The sequence below is a fragment of the Typopeltis vanoorti genome, chromosome 7 (assembly GCF_054136105.1).
Source record: "Typopeltis vanoorti isolate ZY-2024b chromosome 7, IOZ_Tvanoo_1.0, whole genome shotgun sequence".
In the NCBI taxonomy this organism is placed as follows: Eukaryota; Metazoa; Arthropoda; class Arachnida; order Uropygi; family Thelyphonidae; genus Typopeltis; species Typopeltis vanoorti.
This window is the reverse complement of record NC_143555.1, coordinates 34,145,516-34,159,110: the sequence shown is the minus strand read 5'-3', so window position 1 is coordinate 34,159,110 and position 13,595 is coordinate 34,145,516. Positions and strand designations below refer to the sequence as shown.

Genomic DNA, 13,595 nt, shown 5'->3' with positions numbered 1-13,595 from the left:
ACAAATATGAGAGTCCTGAGAAAGATTAGGGGTGTGAACCGATTACATCAATGGCAATATCATATTAAAAACGAGGATATTAGGAAAGAACTTGACATTATTAGTATCCAGGAATATGTTAACAGAGCTAATCTCAGGTGGCATGGTAACTTAAACAGAATGGGAGAGGAAATATTAGCAAAACAAGTGCTCTCTGCCAGGTTGGCAGGAAAAAGATCCAAAGGAAGACCAAGATATAGGTGGATTGATATGGTAAATAAGATCTGATAATGTTGGAGGCTTGACACTTAACAGATTGATTTGGAGGAAAGTTGTAGATAGGAAGTTAGTAATGATGTAAATTTTTCATGTAGTACTATCATATTCTGTATACCCCTTGAAGGGTACATGTCAGCAGTTTGATAATGAACTATTCATTTTCTGAACATCAATCCAGTAGCATGCACCATTATCATTAATTTTGTCCTCTCCTTCAAATTTTCACAAAACACTTCTGCATGTCTGATTCTTTTTCTTCTTTGTACTTTTGGTTTCCAAAAATAACTAGCTTTAAATTTTTCTGTCAGCTCCCTTCTCTGATGACTTGAAAATTTCTCCACTTCTTCTTTAGTACACCTTGTGTGAGACCATATGTCAAACACTCTCATTTTTAAGTTCCCCATTTTTAAACTGCTGTTATCACTTCACTTGAAATTGCCTGATATTTAAGATGCTTATCGTTATGATTCATGCTGAATAATATAGCCACTCTTGCATTTCCTTTGCACTATTACCTGAATATAACATCTTGTTACTTTTTATCAGAATCTTACGTGTTTTATATTCTTTGCCCCACTAACAGACGATGAATAAATAAACAAGTTGACAAAATTGGTGTAAACATGGTACTTCTCTAATTCCTCTGTCACCTCCAAAAGAATTAGCAAAGTACAATGTTAACAGATAAGTTGAAGTAGAATGAGGAGCATTTGATTTATTTCAAATTTGCACCTTGTTCTGTTTATATATATCATTTTCAGCCATTGTCAATCCACTGTTGGATGAAGACCTTTCCAAGATTACTCCGAAACTCTCTGTCCATGGTGCTCCTTTCCCATGTGACTCCTGCAAATCTGATGATGTCATCAATCCACTGTGATTTAGGTTGTGTCGTGGTCATTTTTCCTCGTGGAATCCAATCCAGCACCTGTTTTGTCCATTGTTGATCTTGTCTTCGAGCAATATGCATTGCCACTTTAGATGTTTCACCCTTCCTATGATGTCAGAGACTTGACTTTGATTTCTTATCCACATATTCCTTTTGTGATCCACTCTTGTGATATCAAGCATATTTCTTTTCATACTAAATTTTGTTATTCTTAATTTTTGAATTTCCTTTGCATTTGGTGTCCATGTTTCACATCCATATCACATTCACTTCCCATGTATAGGAAGAATACATTGGTTAAAAACTTATTTCTTCAGGCATAATGGTAGTTGGCTTTTGAATAGTGTCTGTAATTTTCCAAATGATTTCCACACAAGCATCATGTGTCTTTAATTTAATGTGACCCATTTTTGTTCCATTGATATCTCTTGTCCTAAGCATATGTAATGATCTACTTGCTTAATTTCATTATTATTGATTTTTATTATTTCTGGTTGGACATAACTATTGAACATAACTTTGGTCTTCTTTCGGTTTATCTTTAGGCCAGCTGGCAATTGCAGTGACGATAACTATGTCATCTGCAAAGCGTAAATGGTTTAAATATCGTCTATCTTCTGACCTTTCCCTTCCCAATGAAGAAGGTTGAATATTTCTTCTAGGCATGCTGTGAATATTTTTGAAGATATTGTCTCACCTTGTCTTATACCTCTCTGTATTTCCACAGTAGAGATGTTTCCAATGAAATGAATTGCTGCTGTGGTATTGGCGTATGCTGATTTGATGGTCCTAACGTATGGCTCCTCCATTTGATGAATTCATAATGCTCTAAGTATTGCACAAGTTTTTACTTTAATCAAAGGCTTTCTCGTAGTCAATAAAACCAAGACATAATGTAACTTATAACCATTACACCTTTTGATAATCTGTTGTACAACTTGAATATGGTCCATTGTACTAAAGCCACTTCAAAAGTCTGCCTTTTCTTTTGGTTGTACTAGGTCTAGAGTTGTATAATGCTTATGAGCCAAGGCTTTTGTAAGCACTTTGTAAACCACCCAGAGTAGACTGATGAATTGGTATTTAGTAAAGTCTTCTACTTTACCTTTTTTATGTACAGAATTAGGGTAGCCTTCTTCTATGTTCTTCATACATAATTTTTCTTCAGACATAAGATAAATAGTTGTGCTAAGATTTTGTAGATCATTTCCCAACTGCTTTTAGAAGTTCAGCTATAACTGCAACCGTTCCTGCAGCTTTTCCATTTTGCAAGCTTTGGATTCTCCACATAACTTCTTCTGGTAGAATCTGTGGTGCTTTAGCTATTTCATAGTTGTGTTCTTCATTAAATTCGTTATCTTGATATAATACAGAATAAAATTCTGCAATTCTTTTTGTTATAGCATATCTATCTCTGGTTTATGGTTTCATCTTGTAGTTTGACTACAACCATCTATTTATTGGTGTTCATCGATTGTTTTTTGGCTGTTTTGAGAGGAATTTTTAGAGAAATTCCTCTTGATGATACTTTTGTTCTCCGAGTATGGAGTTGGACTGAAAGGGGTGTTGGAGCTGCTGCACACATTTCAGTGGGTTTGGTAGAGAGAGAGAGAGAGAGAAAAGGAATTGTAAATACTAGTTCTGATGAACATTTATCATGGAAATATTTATAAAAAAATGCATGCAGTAGATAGTAAACGCCTCTATGAGGATGATTAGTAGTTAGAAGAACATATCTTAAAACCTCATGTTTTGCCAAATTGCAATAATTTGTCCTTTTTCTTTCTTGTGGTTATATCAGTTGCTTTAATATCATTTTTATCTGGGTGCTTATCAGAACTTTCCAGAGCCCCCCCCCCCCCCCCCCCCACACACACACATATATCAATCCACCTGTGTCTGTGGTCTTTCTCCAGATATTTTTTTCTTTCAACCTGTCAAAGAACAAAGGATCTGTCAATTAGCAAAACATTAGCTTGTTTTGCTAAATCTTTCCTGTCCCATTCTGTTTAAGTGACCATACCATCTGAGATTAGCTCTGTTAATCCATTCCTGAATGTTAACAATGTCAAATTCTTTAACTATATATTCATGTCTAATGTGATTCTGCCATTGATGATATCTGTTCACTCCACTAATCTTTCTCAGAACTCTCATATCTGTGGTCTCCAGTCTTTGATCAAGTGTTTTATTTCTAACCCAGCTCTCAGATCCATAAATTAAAATTGGTTTGAACACTGTCTTGTATGCAGCTAATTTAGTGTTTTCTCTAATTTGACTAATAAATTTATTCTCTGTAAATTTAATCAGCTGACTTCCTACTAGATCAGCTTTACTAATTCTATTGTCTATTTCCATATTGAGTTTGCTGCCTTTACTAAAAATTGGCCTAAATATATGAAATGTTTTACTTGTTCTATAGGTTCTTCATTCTGGATGCTGTTGATGCTTTCAATGTTTCTGCCTATTTTCATTGTCTTTGACTTTTTATTACTGATTTTTGTACCATTATTGCAACAGATGCTCAATTTAATCAGTGAATCTTACATACTTGTAGGATTTTTTCAGAAGTATAACAACTACATAAAGGAAAGGGCTAAGATTTCGATTTTGATATCAGTATTTAATACCACTTTCCTTCATAATGTGATCCATATAGATAATGAATATCAGTGGCGACAATGTGCACATTTTTCACACATCTAATTTAACACCAAACCATCTTCCTGTAACTCCTTCAATAACTGCTTATGGCTTCAGCAGAAACAATACATTGTTTCTGCTGAAGTTAAATATACTTCTACCATATAATGTTAAATTTACACTGTATAATGGTAGTGTTTTGAAGAGCTTCCTTCTTGGCCCCTTGTCATATGCCTTTATCAGATCTACAAAACTTAAATACAAATCCTTGTTATATTCACATGATTTATTAACTATTTGTCTTAAGGTGTTCTGATCCTCACAACTTCTGTTTGGCCTGAATCCAGCTTGTTCTTAATTGTTTTTCAAGTATACTTGCATAAATCTTACCAGGAACACTCAGTATGGAAATCTTTTGTAATTCTCAAAGTCAGTTTTATTTCCCTTTTTGTAGATGGGTACTATGAGAGGTCTTCTCTGATCATCTGGAATTTGACCGTGTGCCAGGCCTTCTGAATTATGCAATGCAGCCACCGTAAAACATTTATACCTCCATATTTGAGCATTTCTGGCTGAATTTCATCTATACAGCTGCCTTTCCACATTTCAGGTTTTTGATGACTTTTTCTACTTAAAGTGTGGATATGTATTCCTGACTGTTCCTGGTGGGAGTTTCTTACCACCAAGAATGCAGTCAGTTACTTAGTTAATACTCCAGACATATAGATATCTAGACACCTTACTGCTGTTTATTTTCTATGTTCTTACCAAAGTCTTCCCATTCTTTTTTGTTTAGCGAGTTTTACACAGTGCTTCACTTTCTTATATTTTTCTCTGTATGCTCTAAGAGCATAAGCCGACTTACTTGCCAATAATCTTCCTGAGTGCACCATGAGCTCTGATTTTTCTATCCTTACACACAACCTCACTACATGGTTCTCTGACTGAATCAGTCAGTGTTTTCTTCAGATTTTTCCATTGATTCTTCAAGGTTTTGTTCTTGTTTTCAAACTCTAATTTTTTTTCTTAAGTGATGTTTGTATATTTCAGTCTGCAGTTCACGTCTGAAAGCTGCTCAACCATGATTAATTTTAAAACTTTCTTACATACTTTTCTTTTCAATATGAAATTCAATTTTATCCAGCTCAGAACTAAACAGTGATTGCTTCATGTTTCAAATTCTCTGTATATTCTTGTGTCCTGAACCTGTGGCAAAACACCACAATAACATAGTCAATGAGAGTTCTTATTTCTTGCATCTTTTTCTCCTTGAGAATTTATGGACATTTTTATGTTGAAACCTGGTGTTGGTAATACCTAGTACATGTCCTGAACAGAAATATAATAGGCACTTACCATTATTATTTGCTTTGCTGTTTTCTCAAAATTTTCCCAAAACATTTCCATATGTCTGGTAATCATTTCCCACTTTGCTGTTTAGATCTGGAATAAGGACCGACTTTTATTTTGTCAGCTGCTTTCTCTAATGCCTTGAAAAATTCCTCCATTTCTTTTCAAGTAGAACTTTCTGCTGTAACATAGAACAAATAAGTTTCATTGTCCAAATTGTTATCCTAACCACATCACTCTACTTGATATTGCCTACCATTCAAGAAGATTATTCTCGTATGTTGTGTTGAATACTAAGCTCCTCCTCCTTTTCCCTGACTGTTATTGTCTGAATGTAACCTTTTACATTTGTTGTTTAGCACCTGTTTTTGTCTTTGTCTTCTTTGTTTTAGTCTCGGCTATTATGTCAATCTGGTGCTTATCCAACTCATCTGATAGTTTCATTTCTTTTCTGTTGATGCTTCTTACATTGGTAGTACCAATCTTGAATTCTTCTGGGGAGGGGGGGGGGTATGGGATTTGTTCCAGTAGCTGATTTTGCCCTCTTTGTCCTGGTTGCCATATAAAAACAATGGGAGCATTGTTTAACCAGGTGCTGCTTCAGATGGCATGAAATGTTGTCATGCTCCATCATATTATATTTGTTCAATACAATATAAATACAGTTTGGTTGGCTACATACCAAATTGCTCCCCCCATCGTCGTTCGTTCAGTATCTGCAACAGAGTGCACCAGGAGAAGGTGAGGATGAGCATTAGGTCAGAACCTCTGGTCAGTTGTCCTCATTCCTTAAAAGGGTATCTGGAGGTCTCCTTTTTTTTTTTTTTTTTAAAATCACATTCATTCGTGCTTCAGTTGATCCTAATAGTGTCAGTTTTTACCAGGCTGTCTCATAGCTGCATATTAGGAAAGATTCCATTCTCAGTCTCTATTAAGAGTTCATTCTTAATTTTTTGACTTCCAACTGTTATTACACCGATGATGATCCACTGTATGCGAATCAATATATCTGTAGTTAATCCATCTTAATTAAATATTTTCCCACTATATCTATGTTATTTATACAGAATCTGTTTCAGTTGGTTTATGATTCACTTCCTGTTCTACTATGTGTGTGTGTGTCTCCAAAAAACGTTTCTTTTTCTTAAATCACATTTTGCATTTTTCCATTTTGAAATTGACTCGCATCCAACTTGAGTTATCTTTAATTGAGGTTAGTGTTAAGCTTTTTCAGATCACTATTGCCTGCATAAATCTGATACTGTTATTCAGAAGTATTTCAAATCTTTTGTTTTTTGTTTTGATAATGCCAAATATATATACAGGGCGATTCAAAATTCCACGTACAGACTTTGAGGGGAAGTAGAAAACATCAAAATTAACCATATTCACAATTCACATAGGAAAGCATGACCGGAAACATTACCTGAAAGTGATAGGTGGCACTGTTCGGCAGTGCTCCAGGTGAGCAATTGGGGCTTCCTCTTTCAAGCTTTCGATGTCGTACGAAGAACATGCATCGTTTTACAAATGCTGAGATGCCAGACATGCGCCATGAAAGCATATTATGTATCCAACTACTATTGAACTGTTCAGTTATGCCTAATAAAGTTTTTTGCACTACTTACTGCCTTGTGTTATTTCTGTATCTTTGTGTCCCTGTTAGTACCTTCCGGTGGCATTTCCAATCATGCTTTCCTATGTGAATATGGTTGATTTTGATGTTCTCTACCTCCCCTCAAAGTTTGTACGTGGAATTTTGAACCACCCTGTGTATGTATATATATATATATTTTTTTTACCTCCACCTTGTTTCCCAGGTAATTTCCTAAACATGAAATTAGATTATATTGACTATTATAAACCCATGGATCATTTAGGCCAGTATCTTTGGCTAGATCCTAAATTGCAAGAATATTTAGTCAGCCATCCATCAACTGTGTGGAAGTTTTTTCCTAGTTATCTAGCATTTAATGGGATCTGTAATATTTTTTTTTATACTTATTTTTTATGAATTTGATCGTGGTTTTTTTTTAAATGTAATTTTATGTTATTCTGTGTTTCATCTAGAATCGTTATCTGAAAGGTTTTAATGGATTAATAAAATTTCCTCATGGGTTTGATGCCTCAGAAGTAAGAAGACGACTGATAGTTTTATCCCGAGTAAGTATCTTTCAAAACTAGGCCAATTTGGCATTTTTTAATGTATAATTATTTGTAATTGTTCTTTTTAATTGTTGTTTTTTCATATTTTATGAAAAATTAGAAACCTCCCACAAAAAAAAAAAAAAAAAAGCTCAAAGAAGCAATTCTTTCATATGTAAAAACAAGCTTTTTAAGCTGTAAGCTGATGGAAATGATACAAGCATTATGAATTGTGGTGTTAATTTAGAATCTAATGGTGCTTCATTCATATTTCATGTATTCATATTTACTAGTATATTTGTGATATTTGCTTAGCTCATTTCTTGAAAGATCATCATCATCATCAAATTCCTGCCATGTACCCTCAAGGGGTGTACAGGATATGACAGTACTACATGAAAAAATTACATCATTACTAACTTCCTATCTACAATTTTCCTCCAAATCAGTCTGTTACTTGTCAAGACTCCAACATTATCAGATCTTATATTTCTATCGTCTAAGGCACTTTGTACCGTATCAATCCACCTATATCTTGGTCTTCCTCTGGGTCGTTTTCCTGCCAACCTGGCAGAGAACACTTGTTTTGCTAATCTTTCCTCTCCCATTCTATTTAAGTGACCATACCATCTGAGATTAGCTCTGCTAACGCATTCCTGGATACTGACAATGTCAAGTTCTTTCCTAATATCCTCATTTTTAATATGATATTGCCATTGATGCCATCTGTTCACGCCTCTAATCTTTCTCAGGACTCTCATATCTGCGGTCTCTAATCTTTGGTCAAGTGTTTTACTTCTGACCCAGCTCTCAGATCCATAAGTTAAAATTGGTTTGAACACAGTCTTGTATACAGCTAATTTAGTGTTCCGACTAATTTCTTTCTTATTCCATATGAATTTATTCAATTGACTTCCCACGATACCAGCTTTGCTGATTCTGTTGGCTATTTCTATATTTAGTTTACCATCTTCAGTAAAAATTGTGCCTAAGTAGCTGAAATGTTTTACTTGTTCCACAGGTTCTCCATTTACAACACAGTTGACATTTTCAATGATTCTGCCTATTTTCATTGTCTTTGTCTTTTTATTGCTGATCTTCATACCATATCTATTACAGCAGCTATTCAATTTAGTCAGAGAATCTTGCAGACTTGTAGCGGATTTATTTAGAAGTATAACATCATCCGCATAAAGCAAAGAGCTGACATTAACATCTCCAATTTTGATATCAGGTTTAATACCACATTCCTTCATAATGTGATCCATATAGATAATGAATAACAGAGGGGATAATGTACATCCTTGTCTCACACCAGATTGAACATTAAACCATCTTCCTGTACTTCCTTCAATTCTAACTGCTGACTCACAACTCAAATAAAGACTAAGTATTGCTTGATATAATGCCCCATTGACACCATATAACTGCAGCGTATTGAATAGCTTCTCTCTTGGCACCTTGTCATATGCCTTTTCCAAATCGACAAAACTTAAATACAGATCTTTGTTATATTCCCATGCTTTCTCGACTATTTGTCGTAAAGTGAAGATCTGATCCTGACAGCCTCTATTTGGCCTGAATCCAGCTTGTTCTTCACCAAGCTTTTCTTCCACAATTCTTCTGAACCGTTTCTCAAGTATACTTGCATAGATCTTGCCAGGAACACTCAGTAGGGAAATACCTCTGTAATTCTCACATTCAGTTTTATTTCCCTTTTTATATATGGGTACTATGAGAGCTCTACTCCAATCATCGGGAATTCGTCCCTCTGTCCAGGCTTTCTGAACTATGCAGTGCAGCCACTGTAAGACTCTTATACCACCATACTTCAGCATTTCTGTTCGAATATCATCTACTCCTGCTGCCTTTCCACATTTCAAGCCTTTGATGGCTTTTTCTACTTCAAGTATGGATATGTATTCCTGACTGCATGCCTGGTCAGTGTTTTTTATCACTGTGCTGTCATCACTGCTTGTTTCATTTAGCAGTTTTTCAAAGTAATTACTCCATACTTCAAGGATATCTTTTTCTCCTGTTTTCATTTCACCTTTATCATCTCTAATTCCTTTTACAGCACTCTTTCCTCCATTCCTAAGCTTCTTCAACAACCTCCAGAATATTTTGCCACCTTCTTGATATTTATTTTCTATATTCTTGCCAAAGTCCTCCCATGACTTTTGTTTAGCTAGTTTTACACACTGTTTAGTTTTCTTACATTTGTCTCTATATTCTGTAAGAGTAAAAGCTGACTTATTTGCCAGGAACTTTTGATATGCTTTCTTCTTTTCTTTCACTGCCTCTTTAACTTCCTGTGTCCACCAGGGAGTTCTGATTTTTATATCCTTGCACACAACCTCACCACATGCCTCTCTGGCAGAATCAATCAATGTTTCCTTCAGAGTTTGCCACTGAATCTCCAAGGTTTGGTTCCTGTTCTCAAACTCTTTCATTTTTTCTTCAATAATCTTTGTGTATTTTAGTCTACAGTTCAGATATGAGAGCTGCTCAACTTTTATTCGCTTTAAAACTTTCTTACATATTATTCTTTTCAATATGAAATTCAATTTTATCCTGCTCAAGACTAAATAGTGATCACTTCCAATTTCAGATCCTCTGTACACTCTGGTGTCCTGCACCAGGGAGAAAACATCACTATCAACAATAACATAGTCAATGAGACTATGTTATTGATTTCTGCTCAGGACATGGACTGGTTATTACTAACACCATGTTCCAACATAAAAATGTGCACAAATTCACATGGAGAGAAGAGGCTAGGAATAAGAAAAGCCTCTTCTCTCCATGTGAATTTGTGCACATTTTTATGTTGGAACATGGTGTTAGTAATAACCAGTCCATGTCCTGAGCAGAAATCCAACAGATATTTGCCATTATTATTAGCTTTCCTCTTTTCTCCAAATTTTCCCAAAATATTTTTGTATGTCTCACAATCATTTCCTACTCTACTATTTAGATCCCCAACAAGGACCAACTTTTCCTTTTTCATTGTGTCAGTTGCTTTTTCTAAAGCCTCAAAAAATTCCTCCACTTCTACCTTAGTAGAACCTTCTGTGGGACCATAGGCACAAATAAGTCTCATTGTCCAGTTCCCCATTCTCATATTTGCCCACATTACTCTACTTGAGACTGACTGCCATTCAAGAAGATTAGCCTCGTATTTTGTGTTGAATACTATGGCTACTCCTTCTTTTCCTTGATTGTCGTTGCCTGAATATAACATTTTGTATTTATTGCTCAGAAAGATCTCACCAGTTTTGGTCTTTTTTGTTTCAGTCACCCCTATGATGTCGATCTGGTACTTATCTAATTCCTCAGCTAGCTCCATTTCTTTGCTATTCAGGCTTCTTATGTTGATAGTACCGATCTTTAACTCTGGTGATGTTGAGTTGGGGTTTGTTTTCAGATTTGTTCCAGTAGCTGACTTTTCGCTGTTCGCCCTGGTTCCCTGGCGAAAACAACGGGGGCCTTGTTTAACCGGGCGACGCCCCAGCCGGCATGAAATTTTGTCATGTTGTACCATCATTTTTTATTTTGGTTTAACCAATAAGAATACAATTTGGTCGGCTAAATCCCAAATTGCCAGCCCATCCTCGTTCGTTCAGTATCAAAGTAGATACCCAACAGGGTGCACCACGAGAAGGTGAGGATTGGACATTAGGTCAGAAGCCCTGGTCGGTTCTCCACATTCCTTTAAAGGCTATGTGGAGGTCTCCTCTCAGTTATACAGCTTTGACCCTTAAGCACCCCTTCTTGAAAGATATGTGCTGTAAAGTTTAGAGTTTCATCACTTTTAGTTTGTATTTATTTATTTATATATTTGTTTATTTATTTATTTATTTTAATTTAGTTTCATTTTGTTTTTTGAAAGTCAGTACTGTTTATCATCTGTTATTATTAAAGTTCACTATACTGTTTGGTAACATGATCAAAATAGAAATTATGTGCTAACTCTTGATGACCTGATCTCAAACTAAATCACACACACAAAATCTTAAAATATACCTTGTACTGAAGAAATGTATAATCAGTTTCAGATTGGTATACTGAGTAGCATTAAATGATATCCAATTTCCAAATGACTTGAGGCTTAGACATGAAGAAATTAATACTTAGTTTTTAAGTAAATCACTTAATTAAAAAAAATTACTTATCTTAATTTATTAGGGGTTACCGTGTAGTTTGTTGTGCTCATAGTCTTTGTTATTCTAGATCATGTAGAGAAGAATCATTTATATTTCATTTATATTTATATTTCAAAATTGGCATCCCTTATCCACTCCACTAAAGACCAACCACTTCCCCTAGACCTACCTGGTGTATATCAGGTCCCTTGCAGCTGTAAATTGTCTTACTTTGGCCAAACAGGCAGGACAGCAAATATCAGAATCTCAGAACATAAGGATTACATCCGATTTCACTAGTACAGCCACTCTGGGCTTGCAGACCACGCTCTGGATACTCGCCACAGAATAAGATGGAAGAAAGCCACAGTAATACACCGCAGCAAGTTCAAGTATGAAAGACTATTCATGGAATCAGCCTCGGCCCTTAGGAACATGCCAAACCTCAACAAATTTGGATGCATGAGACTGCCCCAAATTTGGGAAACTTTTATCAGAAGAACTTCAGCCCAAAGGCCAAGAACTACCAATATAGCCCGCCAGGGGGCACCATCAGGACTTTAGGAAAATGCTAGCTTCCTAGCTTCAGTCTCATTTGCTGTTATTAGTACTTGTGTGCACGTGTCTTTGTAGTAAGTTCCCAAGAAGATGGCAACGTGACGTTCGCCGAAATATCGGAAAGTATATATTAAAGTTTATTTAATCTATATTTCTAGTATACGCTGTCAATTCCTTAAATATTAGTTATTATGTTTAACCAGCGTATAAGCCTCTCAACAAGAACCTGCATCAATATTCACCAGGGGAAGATAAAATTCTGTCTGTTTTTAGAATGAGAGGTTTTTTAAATGGTTCCATCCACATGTTCTCTGTGGTCTTATGGTCAGTTAGAGGAATGGGGGAGGGGGTGATTGGAGAGTAATTCCAGACAGAGAAGGTCAACTCAAGGAGGTTGACTCAGATAAGGCTAACCACTTGAGTATCAGTTATCTTTTGCACTTTAGTTTCAATTTGTCTTTTGGTTGTTCAGCTGCATGTGACTGATGAAAAAGGAAAAAAGATAGCCTTTAGCTACATGAAGATATCAAAGAGCTGAGGATTTTTTTTCTTTTTCCAATCTCTCATACTGTCCATCTGTCTTTTCTTTTTCTTAATACTATCAGGCTTTCTTGTACCTCTATACTAACTGCTGTTGGCCTATGATGAACACCCCTTTTTACTTTTTCACCTCAATAAAGACCGAAACCTGTCTGAATATGGCCTTTCCAATAATGCATAGCATTATTGAAAGGGCTATACCACCTGAGATTAGCTCTGCTAACACATTCCTAAATACTAACAATGTCAAGTTCTTTTCAAATATCCTCATTTTTAATATGATACTGCCACTGATGCCATATATTCATTCCCCTAATTTTTCTTAGCACTCTCATATGTGTGGTCTACAGTCATTGAACAAGAGTCTTCTTTCTGGCCCAACTCTAAGATTCATAGCTTAAAATTGGTTGAAACACTATCTTGTATACAGCTAGTTTAATGTTTTGACTAATTTCAAATATTCCATATAAATTTATTCAGTTTACTTCCTACCATACTATCCTTGATGTTATGATGTCTGTTTCCATATTTAATTTGCCATCTTCACTAAAAATTGTGCTAGAATAGCTTGAAATGTTTTACTTGTTCTATAGGTTATATGTTCATGATGCAGAGTTTTCTATGTTTATGCCTATTTTCATTGTCTTTGCCTTTCTAATGGTGATTTTCATACAAAATGTATTATGTCTATTATTCAGTTTAGTTCAGGATCCGCAGGCTTGTAGTGGATTTATTTAGAAGTATAACATCAGCATTTAGAAGTATCATCTGCATATAGTAAAGAGCTGAGATTAATGTATCCAACTTTGATATCAGGTTTAATACCACTTTCCTTCATATGATCCATATAAATTATGAATAAGAGTATACATAATGTACATGATTTTCTCACACCTCTTACTATATCCACTTTAATTCTAACTGCTGATTTATAACTCAAATATAGACTAAGTATTGCTTGATATGATATCCCATTTACACCATATAACTGAAGTGTGAACAGCTTTCCTTGTCATATGTCTTTTTCAAATCTACAAAATATAAGTGCAGATCCATGTTATATTCCC

The 13,595-nt window shown here is 35.3% G+C and overlaps 1 protein-coding gene across 3 annotated transcripts in view; it reads left to right on the top strand.

The window, feature by feature from the left end:
- The window catches only part of mRpL1 (mitochondrial ribosomal protein L1), a 386,771-nt gene that overhangs the window by 123,054 nt on the left and 250,122 nt on the right, over positions 1-13,595 (top strand). For all 3 annotated transcript variants that reach the window (XM_090395205.1, XM_090395206.1, XM_090395207.1), the window contains exon 5: positions 7,211-7,303. In XM_090395205.1, coding sequence (XP_090251331.1) covers positions 7,211-7,303 — 93 coding nt within the window. The remainder of the gene's footprint in view (positions 1-7,210; positions 7,304-13,595) is intronic.